General features: G+C 40.1%; 1 protein-coding gene across 1 annotated transcript in view; it reads right to left on the bottom strand.

Annotated features, from left to right (window-relative positions):
• The window catches only part of LOC311051376 (contactin-associated protein-like 4), a gene marked incomplete at its 3' end in the record, with an annotated part of 143526 nt that overhangs the window by 20037 nt on the left and 110744 nt on the right, over window positions 1–12745 (bottom strand). The window contains exons 20-24 of the mRNA XM_084065940.1: window positions 9590–9814; window positions 6901–7034; window positions 6199–6286; window positions 2000–2218; window positions 972–1043 (exon numbers count right to left, since the gene is read on the bottom strand). Of these exons, the coding sequence (XP_083922066.1) occupies window positions 972–1043; window positions 2000–2218; window positions 6199–6286; window positions 6901–7034; window positions 9590–9814 (738 nt within the window). The remainder of the gene's footprint in view (window positions 1–971; window positions 1044–1999; window positions 2219–6198; window positions 6287–6900; window positions 7035–9589; window positions 9815–12745) is intronic.

A 12745-nucleotide genomic window follows, 5' to 3' on the forward strand; every position in this document is an offset into this window, starting at 1 on the left:
TCAAACATGAAGGCAGATATTTTAATTTACCCTTTTATTCATAGTGCTGCTGACTGGCATTTGGTTCGGCTCTTCTCTGCATAGTGCATTTCATTAATATCTCAACAGAGATACATATCTAATTGGAGAGCCAAAGCATTGCCAGACTCAATTTAGTGCTTCATTACGGCGGTCTTAAAATTACCAGCCTTATGAACAGAAGTTCTTTAAAGGTTTTAGTGGTGCTACTCTGCTCATGTACTTAGACCAAAGTTCGTTTTGACTTTTTGTTCTCAATTTCAGTTTTAATTAGTTTTCAAAGCAGGTTTGCTAGTTTAGTCTAGTTTTTATCTTTTGAAACGGCTTAATTAGCGCTCAGGTGGCGCAGTGCCCACCACCACGTGCATGCCCACCACCACGGAGGCTGGGGGTTCGAATCCGGCTTAGTCGAGTGTCCATACCAACACAATTGGCCCGTGTTCGGGGGAGGGCAGCCGGGCGAGGAGAAGAAAAAAGGCTTAGTTAGTTTAGTTTTTGTTTTTCATTGTAAAATGAGGTAGTCAGGGGTGCATTCAACATGCTAAGAAAAATAGTGAAAATACCTGATCTACAAGCTCACAACGCATCGCAATGTAAATCTGCTATCTGCTATGTAGCTTGTAAATCTGCTATTTCTATTTTTAAAGAACAATATTGGATAGTGACCAAGCCTAAAACTACGGACACTTTGTCTATGATTTTAGTTAGTTTTGTTAACACATACTATAGTTTCAGTTAGTTGTAGTTTTTCTTTGTAAAGCCTCATTTTTATTTTTATTGCAGTTAGCAGTTGTTGTTGTTTCGGTAGTTTTAGTTAACTATAATAACCCTGAATTAGACCCATTGTCATCCGCAGCTCATTACATACACGGTCAACCTCAAACCTCTCTCCTCAAAAAACTTTTGGTGTTATGACAGTGAAACATGCTTTCACAAGCTCCTGTGAAGAGTACCTCCAATTAGAGCTGAGTCACTCCTTATGGCATTGACCAACGGCTGACCGGTACCCACTGACCCTGGCTGGTCTGCAGCAGACAGGGCGAGTTGGCAGACACAAAGGAACAGAAGGAGATAAAAAACATTCTTAATGAGCCGATCGTGAACTTCTCACCAAAAAAAAAGTAAGAAGGACTTAATGTCAGAAATATTCCTGTCAGGAAGATTAGCCTACACTAGAACATCTGTTCTACACTACTACAAAACGACCCATAGGACCTGATCAGACAGGATGTGTTTTAGCAGCTGGAGGTTTGTAATTGGCATCATTGTGGGCAAAGCATTTTGAGTGCTACATTTCTGTTGTTGTTGGGCACCTAGTTTTGTGCCCTAGGTGCCTTGCTTTTATGACCCTCACAAATAAACAGTGTAAAAACAACTTAACTCAAAGCGTTGTTACTGTTCTTTTTCCTCCCATTGTCCAATCATAGAGTGAGGAGGGCCGTCTGTACTGTGTAACATTCATTTTAGTCGTTTTTTTTGGCGACACCTCTTGTAACTGTTGGAATTACAGCGTTTGTCTGTACGGAAGTACCGCTCAAAAGCTGGTCCTCGCACCCGAGGATATTTTGGAACTCAACTCAATTAACCAAAAATATATCAAAATCTAAATTTAGAACCAATAACCGTGTTAATCTTGTAATCATGTAGGTTAATTGAATAACGAAGCGACACAAAAAGGTTCTAATAGATTTTTTATAATCGACTAAATTGATTAGTCAATGTATTATATTTCGTCATACAATGATGGGGTGCAAAAAAGTGAAAATGGCCGATCTACAATCTCACAACTTATCACGATGTGACGCATTGTGAGCTTGTAGGTTTGCTATTTTCACTACAATACATAGATATTTTTTATAATCGTTCATCAATCATTAATCAAGGCAAAAGTTTGAAATAATGATATTGCTTTGAAGTCATATCGTCCAGCCCTACTATCCACTTATATAACAGTCCACGTACTAAATTAAGCCCGTTTTACCTGATAAGGAATGTGTGGTTTCTGCTGAGTGGGTATAGGCTGGGATGGAGGAGCCACAGTTGGACTGGGCCAGTGGGCCGGTGACGGTGACAGGGCTGGTGTCAGGATGGAGCAGTGCTGCTTTCAGTGGGCTGATGGAGTTGAAGTGAACCGCTGACAGACAGCCGGTAAAGCCAAGAGATGCAACCCTGGCTAGCTCTGAGTCCAACTCACCAGACTCTGTAGGGGCGCACACACACACACACACACACACACACACACACACACACACACACACACACACACACACATACACACACACACACACACACACACACACACACACACACACACACACACACACACACACACACATAATACTTGTGAGGACACGCAATTTTATGAATGCCATTTTTTCAATTTAGTCATTTTTAACCCTATAGCCCTAAAGCCGAAAATAAATGATCTACAGATCCGCTATTTTCGGTGTGTGACATTCGCATTCGCAAGTATAAATCAGACATGATTCCGACCCCAACTCTAACCCTAACCCATAAACCTACCTAACATCTAAATGCCCAATCCTAACCCCTACCAACAACAATTTCTCTTGTGAGGACCAGGAAAATTGTCCTCACAATGTCAACACACGCACGCACGCACGTGCTTTTCCACAACATCAGCCTGGGCATGAAGGGCACAGATTCCAGCTGTGAAAGATTTCAGCACTGCTTGTTTCCTGCTGCTGACCCGTTAGTGGGTTTAAATTCTACCATGATTGGACTGTCAGCTGTCACTGAAGGAAGATGAAAGTAGCCATAAACATTAACAATAACGTATTCTTTGTTGCACGACCAATGTCCCTTGACAAAAACAATGTATTTTCAAATGAAAGAATTATCACGTTTTTTTTTCTCAGTTGAAAACATGTCATTTTGTTGTATGACATGGTCATTCAACAAAGTATAAATGAGCGTTTAGCTGGCTAGCATAACAGGTAACAGCTCACTGAGGGGTTGAGTTACTATAGCAACAACACAGCAATGAATACAGCACTGTTTGCTCAACCACTCATAGCCCAGTGCGATCTGGTACTCAGGAATGGAAATGAGGCAAGAGAGATTAGTTGTAAATATCTGATTGGTAGGTAGTGATAGGAGGTTAAAGTGAAGTGCAATAGGTGCACACCATAACATACGTATGATGACTATTGGTTCATACATTTAATTGACTGTATGCATTCTGTCCACTGAAATATCAACCAGCATCTCACCCCTTTCCTTTCAAACTTTTCACATACTTGCATAAATAGCACAAGATATAGTTACTTTACAGTACATACGTTATTGTCAGTCTTGGTTTAATGCCCGTACTACTCAAATTCAAAATATAAAGTGCTTACCCTAAAGAGTCTAAAGCTTGTGCTCCACATTATTCAGTATTGTTCAATAAAGAGGCGTTTTAATCTCATCTGTGCCTGAATTTCAATGTATTCCTCAATGAGGCGTCGTTGCAGCAGGTTAAAGCCAATATTACACTCAATGGAAAGAAGGAAATGTTTCGTGACGTCACATACTTCTAATCAGTTTATCCTTGAGTACAAGTGGACATTTGTTCCAAATGTCATGAAAACCCGTCACGGTACTCCTGAGATATCACACTCACAAGGTTGGGATAGACGCCGGACAGACGGACAGACGGACAACCCGGACACATAATGCCTCTGGCCAAGGCTGTCACCGGCGGAGGCATAAAAATAACAATAATATTCAGAATGATGTTAAATCCACCAATTTGATCCCAAACAACATCGGAAACTACTGGCTGGATTGTCATGGAATTTCCTGTGCACCTTCATGCTCTCCTGAGGATACAGATCTTTGTGACCCAATGGTCTTTGCTCTTGTGCCATTGGGGCAAAATGTCCACTTGTGAAACTGTCTGACTCTGAGTGCATTCATGCAACTGCTTTTGGCACGGCCTTCGCTACCTCTGAGTTGAGCTGTGTCATGAGGATCTGATTGGACACAAATACAAACAGAGACTCGGTCCCCTCTTTTCAAGGTTAAAAAAAACCCTACACAGTCAGGGATGCTCAAGTAAGCAGCTGCAGCTGAATACATTTTCCTTTTGTGACCACAGAAACATAAAAACATATGCAAGCCCCAGAGAAAATTTTACAAGATGGCTATAAACTGTTAGAAATTCACTAGCGGTAAAATCCAACCATCTGCATCAATGGCCATTCAAATGGCTGGAAAGTGACTGTGGTTTTAACCAGAACAGGTTTGCATGTTTATGAGAGCACTTAAACCACTGTTGCAAGGCTAGCCTTGGGTCCTGTTGCTACACAATGAACATTATTGTATACCTCCTCTTTGTCCTTCATGAATGCTTAATTCATACTCCGCTGTACAACGGTGTTCCTCACCAAAAATAGCCGATCTACAAGCTCACAACACATCACATGAGGTTATTATGTCCTTCCCAGTTCCCCTCCTTTTCTCTTCCGCTCACCCTGTCTCTCCGTTTCCTTCTATCTTTCCCTCTCACACACACACCGTCCCTTTCTCCCCTCTGCCTCTCTGTCATCCCTTAAGCTTGCTCTCTCTCTTTCTCTCTCTCTCTATCTCTCTCGCCCTCATTTTCCCGGTCGCTCTCTATCTCTTATGCCGTGATTCTCTCAGTGATTCTATTCATTCTGGGCCCATTAGTTAGACTGATGGATGACAGTACTGGTAAAAAGTGGCAGAGAATTCCCCATCCTGCTGCCTCTCTGATCCTGAACCCGCTGTGACTCCTATGGCTCTGGTGGCCTGTGCATGACACTGTGACGCCTATGGCTCTGGTGGCCTGTGCATGACACCGTGACGCCTATGGTTCTGATGGCCTGTGCATGACACCGTGACACCTATGGTTCTGATGAACTGTGCATGACACCGTGACACCTATGGTTCTGATGCCCTGTGCATCGCAATGTGACTCCTATGTCTCTGATGGCCAGGAAATCACACTGAGAGTCCTTTGGCTCTAATGGCCTGTGCATCAGACTGTGACTGGAGGCGAACTCTGGAACCTCATTAACATGACGCAGGTCAAGACATTACACTAAAGCAGGGGTGTTCAACGTTTTCCAAGCCGTAGCTGAGAGAGAGATGAAGCAGGGACCCCCACTATATACGTATATGTATTGTGTTGTTGCAGATTTCAGAGACTCCATAGACTTGTTTGACAGCACTGTCATCAGTGTTGTGTTGGATTCATGTCAATGTGCATTTTTCACACATTTAACAACTTAAACCGTCAATACATAGTAAACTTGACCTTTTACTCTGTACTTTGTCGGCTCTTTTTTCCCTCTACACCAAACCTCATTGCCAAAAATAGCCGATCTACAAGCTCACAACGCCTCGCAGCGCAAGGTGTTGTGAGCTTGTAGATCTGCTATTTTCGGTTAATGTTCAGCTAATGTTCCCCTCAGAATGCTAGGATTCAAGTGGTTAATGTAAAAAGAATATACCATAACACAAAGATTCAGCGGCCCCCCTGTAGTAACTCTGAGGACCCCCTAGGACCCCCTAGGCCCTAAAACATGCTTTTCTCCAAACAGTAGTGAAACCATGTGTGCGTGTTTCCTGCATGTTTTGGAACATGACGGACAGGCGTAAACACAAAAAATTACAATTATTGAACAATGTTGCATCCCCAATTTTATATATGACTTGCTTGTCTTTTTGTCCATGGCGGAACTGTCAAGGAATGAATAAAGTCATAACAAGCAATATTACAAATCAAATTCCACGTACCCCAGGCAGACAGAGCCTATACTAGAAGAGATGACGTGGCTGTTGAACAAACAATACTATAATGAGTATCTGCCATAATATTTCATCTATGTATGGCTTTAAAACGCATTACGTTTCCTTGTGGGGGTGGTTCTACTTTTTCTTTAAATATCAAATCAGTGCTTAAGTGCTTTGTTTGTGCGTGTTTGAATAATATCGTCATGTGGGTGACAGATGCTTTACTTATTGAGTTGATCTTCAGGGTGGTTGTTGAAGAAATAGCATCTCTTCTTGACGTCAAACCAACATGAGAAATACAAATTTGCAGAGAGTGCCAGAATCCATGAAGGCCATAACATCTTGGCACCATTATGCAAATATGCATATATGCATTGTAGCTAGAGAGACCATCTTTTTGTAAGTTATGCCACTTACCATGCACTCTCCCTAGGGCCAGTGACTTGACACCGTTGAATTCTACATCAGATGTGAGATTGAAGTCCTCTCTGGCATTCTGGTCAATCTGAATGAAAATGCAAAGCAGAATCTCTAACATACTGCAACACTGGCAAAGGCTCATCAGAGAAAAAGGAGAGACAGACATCATGCTTTGGCTAACACCCCTTTCAATTATCTACAGCAGTATTCTCATGAGGAGTGAGTGCTTTAATGCACTTTTGTTTCCCAAACAGTGGGTCGAGACCCATCTTTGGGCCACTTACCAATTTTTATGGGTCGCGAGTACATATGTCCTTGTTTCCGTTTCCTTCATTAAAAAAAAGACAAAATAAAATGAAAATAAATAGATTTGAAAAAAGTAGTGAAAATAGCAGATCTACAAGCTCACAACACGCCGCAACACGCCAGATCGCAACACGCGGAGCTTGTAGATCTGCTATTTCCACTAGTTTGGGTCCCCGGGCAAATGTCTAATTTCTCTTTTGGGTCTTGAGCTAAAAGGTTTGGGAACCACGTACTGCTTTAATGAACTGAGACTTCAGTGCATGACTGTGGAGCATGACTGTTCAAGAGCCACTGGTGCAAGAAAGCAAGTGGGAGCTAGTTGAAAAAGAAAGAAGATATGGACTAAATAGAGGACTCAAGCTAAACGTGTTGATAGCTTATTGAGTAAGTTACCTGAACAGAGACAGTGTCAGTCACTCTCCTGATGGTGACTGTGTGGAGTCGCCCACTGGCCAGGTTCCTGCCTCTGCTCCGTAATACCTCAGCATTTCTGCTGGAATCCAGCTTGTACCACACCTCCAGATTATCTTCACCACCCAAAACAACATACTGTTACTAACAATATAAGTGCAAACAGAAACGACACCAACCTTTTAAGCAAGAAAACATATTGCCATATATTAAAAAAAAAGAAAAAGCATAATTATAAAACCAGTCTTACAGTAATGCATGTGCCATTACATAAATTCTACCAGGCTATCCAGTAACTATCAGTGTAAAATGTTCTCTTTAATACTATCAATTACTGAAGCCATTAAAACACTAATGATCAGCATCATTAGAAACGGTTCAACTTGAAACATTGGCGTAATTTAAAAGTAATTTTTATAATTGGTTGAGTTACATTGTTTTCAATGAACAATAATGCTACAATGAATAAGAGCTTGAATAATGCCAGAGAACCATCACAACTGAGTTACAGAATAGGCAAGTTGTAGGCGTACAAACCAATGATGATGACAATAACACTGTGCCAGCCAATTATGAGGCCTGTGGCTGTGCTTTGGCTCAGAGAGGTGTTAATCACTGAAATCACTTCAAGTATTGTCTTCTATCCATTTTCTAATTATAAAGCATCTTAGAAAAGATTAATTTATTTTAGACCTTGAAATAGACAGTACGGATTAAGAGAGAGCGAAAGGTTCCAGGACAGCAATAGTTAATAAGCTAAAAACCCATTCAATTCATTAACATGATTAATTCTCACTCTCGATCATTGACACTAAATAAATTAAAAAATGAATGCTCTTGATTTTCAGAGAATTAAAATGAATAATTCACAAGACGTTAGGAGGAATGTCCTGTGGATTCTACAGACTTTGCCAGTTGGAAATAACACATTGTAAATGGTCCTTCCTTCACTTATTTACATTAAGGAATTATACTCAATTCCATATTTAAACCTGATATAACTCACTATGACTCACTGCATTCTCATGTTCTGCCTTTGCCAGTGGAGGCCCACACATTACGAATCAAGTATTAACCCTGGAGAGGTCACAGTCAAGTGACCAGTGTTGCAATGCTGAATTGGAACGTGGTTGCACTCTATTTTAATGATGTGACGCGCACGTCGCTTAACACCTACACTACAGGTCACACAATGGACAATTGATATGCTGACATGCATCTAGGCTCATTCCTATGTTAATCCATCGGGAGCCTTTGTAAACTTGGTTGAGGTGTGAATTTAAAGTCGCTTTAAATCTATGCGTGTAGGTTCCTGCACGGCGTGCAAGGCCGTCCCATGATCCATGCAACCCTGCAAGTGACTACAACTAGTGTAGTACAGAGTGTTAGTGGCAGAGAGTGTGTGGGGGAGAGTGTGGGGGAGAGAGAGAGAGAGAGAGAGAGAGAGAGAGAGAGAGAGAGACAGACAGACAGACAGAGAGAGGGATCCACACAAAGCTTCTCTCGGGGATTTAATGTGATACTTCAGTGTTATCCGAAGACTATTTGATCACTATGGCAACTCTAAAGTCCTGCAGTCCATCAGCTTTCTCTAAGACAGTCATTAGGATGGATTGTACAATCTAGCTGGGGAGCTCCTTCCATGGGGTTTAATGGGCAGATTTGCCTCCTGTCGATTAAATTTACAACTCCTAATATATATCTCCTATAGCTAAACTCACACTGGAGACAACTTGTCATAACTTTAACCTGTTCAGGGTGGATTTTACACATAATGAAAGGAATGGAACGGAGAAATAATGTATTATAATGTTCCATTCCATTCACTAATTTGCTTCTCAGTTTTTGTTGACAACAATATGCCTGATTCTAAAAAAAAACTGCTGCTACAGTAATTCACCCGAGACAATACAAAACAATTCCCCTGCTGCATGGATTGAGAAACACCAGACTGAGGATGACAAGCTGATTCCCAAGGCAGTTGGACTGAGACTAATAGTAATGGATCTAGTTAAGCTGTAGAACAGTGAAAGTAGGCTACAGTCAGTGATGGAAAAAGTACTCAAATTCTTTACTTAAGTAAAAGTAACAATACTGCAACATAGAAATACTCTGTTACAAGTAAGTCCAGAATTCAACATGTACCGGTACTTGAGTAAAAGTACAAAACGTATTGGCATCAAAATGTACTTAAAGTACCAAAAGTTGTAGCTTGTAGATCGGCTATTTTCAAATAGCCTATGTATAAAATAGGGCTAAAGTGGTTAATGTATGTTTTATAATGTAATAATTTATATCTGCAAAGTAACTAGTAACTAAAGTTTTCAAATAATTGTAGTGGAGTAAAAGTACAATATTTGCCTCTGAGATGTAGTGGAGTAGAAGTAAAAGTATTGGAAACTTGGAAATACTCAAGTAAAGTACAAATACCTCAAAATTGTACTTAAGTACAGTACTTAAGTAAATGTACTTAGTTACTTTCCACCACTGGCTAGAGTAGAGTACAGCAGAATAGAGTAGAATAGAATAGTGCAGGGCAGAATAGAGCAGAATAGAGCAGAATAGAGCAGAGCAGAGCAGTGTAAAGTGGAATAGAATAGAGTAGAGTAGAGTAGCTGAAAGCACTAAGCTAAAAGCAAAACAACACCAAAACATTGAAGAGTATCCTAACCGTGGCTGTTGAGGAGCAAAGCCAGATATTCCTTGTAGGAGGAGCTGACATAGAGGAGTAGAGCAGGACTCTGACTGGTCCTGAAGCTTAGGGAGATATTCTCTCCTCTCAGGGTCACGTCTGAGTAGATGGAGGAGGGCAGGTTGCTGCTGTTTCTGTTCATTTCATAAGGCTCCTTGAAGGTGTAATTGATAGATGTTTCAGACCTAAAGCTGGCTGACACCTCTGGAAGGCAAGAGCATAACAGAAAGCTTGTTTAGGCGATAATTAACATTATAGGGACACATCAGTGGCTGAGCATACTACCTACGACATTTGTCTCTTTTGTGAGTCGGTGTAATCAGTGTATCACACCGTGGCATATGCTAGCATACTGTATGCCACCCTGTCAAGGAGGGAGACTGCTCAGAGACAGCAGGGAGGAGAGTCTAAATAAAAAGATAGATTTGCTTTTTTATGATGAATATACTGACAATACTATGAATATATCATGGCTGTACAAAGATACAGTAATAGCTTAAAGGAGTAGTTCACCCAAAATAATTACTTATTTTCTATCAAAATATATATCAATATACATATCCCATGAAGCCTTGAATTCATGGAGATTTTTTTGTTTTTGTCGCATTACTAAGCCAATAATTTGATGACCGGTGGAGTCTCCGGTAGGAGAATCAATTGACCTGCATTCTCCTACCGGAAACATTAGCATTTTTCTGCCGGTCATCAAATTATTGGCTTAGGAATGCGACAAAAACCCCAAAAATATCCATGTATTCAAGTCTTCATGGGGTGTGTAATTGATAGAAAATAAGTATTTCTGTGAACTATTCCTTTAAAAGATAATATTTATCAATATTGCAATACAGTATGTGTGTATTGTGTATGTGCCAAATATTTGTAATTACTTGATACTGTCAAATTAGCAGATAAAATGTCACATTTGAAAGTGGAATCAAAGCCACCACAGCTGTCACATACTGTACTGTACAATACTGTACATTGTGTTTCAGGAATGCCAAATTGATAAAGAATTTTGCAAACAAGCTTTTGGAATGTTGAACTGTTATCGTTTACCATACATATCTTATACATACATATACATATCCGTACATATCTTGAACTTCACTTCACAAAAGAGTACTTTAAGTTCAATGTCAAATTAATAAAAATAATATACATGTACTTTGAACTGATTTTGTAGTGCAAATGTGACTGAATACTTTTTCTCTCTTTTCTTCAAAAGCTTTGGAAGTAAAGCGTACACGGAGTACGTTTTTCTGTAAATGTAAATTCTGCGTAATCTTCAAGGTTTCAACAGGCATTTTCACATTTTCTCAACCCAAAATACAATCATGGATTCATAGATTTCATGGGGGGCCAATTCAGATTGAATTACAGCCCCTTCTCACTGACTCGAGGTCTGACAGCAAAAAGGAACTGTCATTAATAATTATAGAACACACATGCTGCACAGTCCTGTTTCACACGCCTGACCTGTCCAGAGGATGACTCATTTATACTGCACATCAAACTGAGTTTAAAAATACGCTCTGTGTGCATCAAGCCCTTGATGCACTGCATACTCTACCACTTGGCTGCTAAGTACTTCTCTTGATGTGTGTGAATCATGCTAAGAGAGTCCTCCAGAGATAAACGAGATGGTTGCCCTTTAGAGAGCAGTGGTGCATTATGCCCACGCTGAGTTACTGCTAAGAAGCTTCTATTTACATAAACAGAGAGAGTGGCTGGGGTCCAACATCAGTGTAATGTAGTGAGGAGCGTTCTCTTCAGAAGACTGTGTCTCGACGGCAGATGAATACCAACGTCTTCATATACTGTACATGGCATACTGTCTCTCCAATTTAGCCCCATGGTCGTGCAATATAAAAAATGCTCTCCTATGCAGTAGCTTTTTATTTATGTGCTTCTTTTTTTGTATCACTATTGTCACTGCCATTTTACAATGTCTATCAGAGGAGTTAAGCCCCAGACTACTGAATGTGTGTCTGCACCTCTATAACAGAAGTCTCCAATAGACGCATTTCCAGACGTCACACTGATAAGAACCAGTATGCGCGCGCAGGCCGGGGCCAAAAGAAACCAACCGCTCATTAGATGTAATGTAAAAGTGGTCACAGTGTGTGTGTCCAAATTACGCCGCACTCACAGGTTTGGCCCCCATGAACCCAAACACGCCCCCGTGGCCGTCTTGAGTGACAGCTATGCGTCTTAACACGCCACCCACGGCCGCCCTCAGTGTTTGCTATGAGAACAGTGGCTAACGCAGTTACTGTATATATCAAGGCGATGATGCAACGCAATTATTATATTTATACTTATATATTACATGAACGCCAGGTCGGCTGCCACTCTCAGTTCTTTTAGATCGCCTTTTAAAGCAACCTTCTGTTTGCTGCTGCCTTTCACAGTTATTATTTCCCCCCTTTCTCTTCTGGACGATTTTCCAATGAATGCTTTTTAGTCTCACTACATTGTAGGATAAAATTAAGTAGGTCTATATGCCACCCAGCGTAATAATACAATGTAGAATGGAGTAGCTAGCATGTATACAGTATAACCACCTGACCTACCCACCTGCCTACCTGGACATATAGACCTATTTATCTACAGCTGGAGCCCATATTATGTTACAATAAGATAACACATATATATATACAGTATATAACATATATATATATATATATATATATATATATATATATATATATATATATATATATATATATATATATATACAGTATATATATATATATATATATATATATTTATATAGTACTGTATATGTACTATATGTACTATAATACAGGATTAAAAATAAGTTACTTCTATACTTTACATTACATTACATTACAGTCATTTAGCAGACGCTTTTATCCAAAGCGCATTCAACATACTTCTAACTTCTACAAGTTCTACAGGTGAATGCATAGAGGTGAGTCACCATAACGATCATCATGATGAGACGATGATTAGCATGTTAATGAATTAGAAAGATGACACAAAACGATGATGATCGTTATGGTGACTCACCTCTATGCGATCACTTGTAGAACTTGTGAGAAGTTAGACAAAAAAGCGAGACAAAAAAGCATTCTTTGGAAAAATCGTCGAGAAGAGATAATAACTGAAAGG

Source organism: Gymnoscopelus microlampas (assembly GCF_963454915.1).
Source record: "Gymnoscopelus microlampas genome assembly, chromosome: 9".
Taxonomy (NCBI): domain Eukaryota; kingdom Metazoa; phylum Chordata; class Actinopteri; order Myctophiformes; family Myctophidae; genus Gymnoscopelus; species Gymnoscopelus microlampas.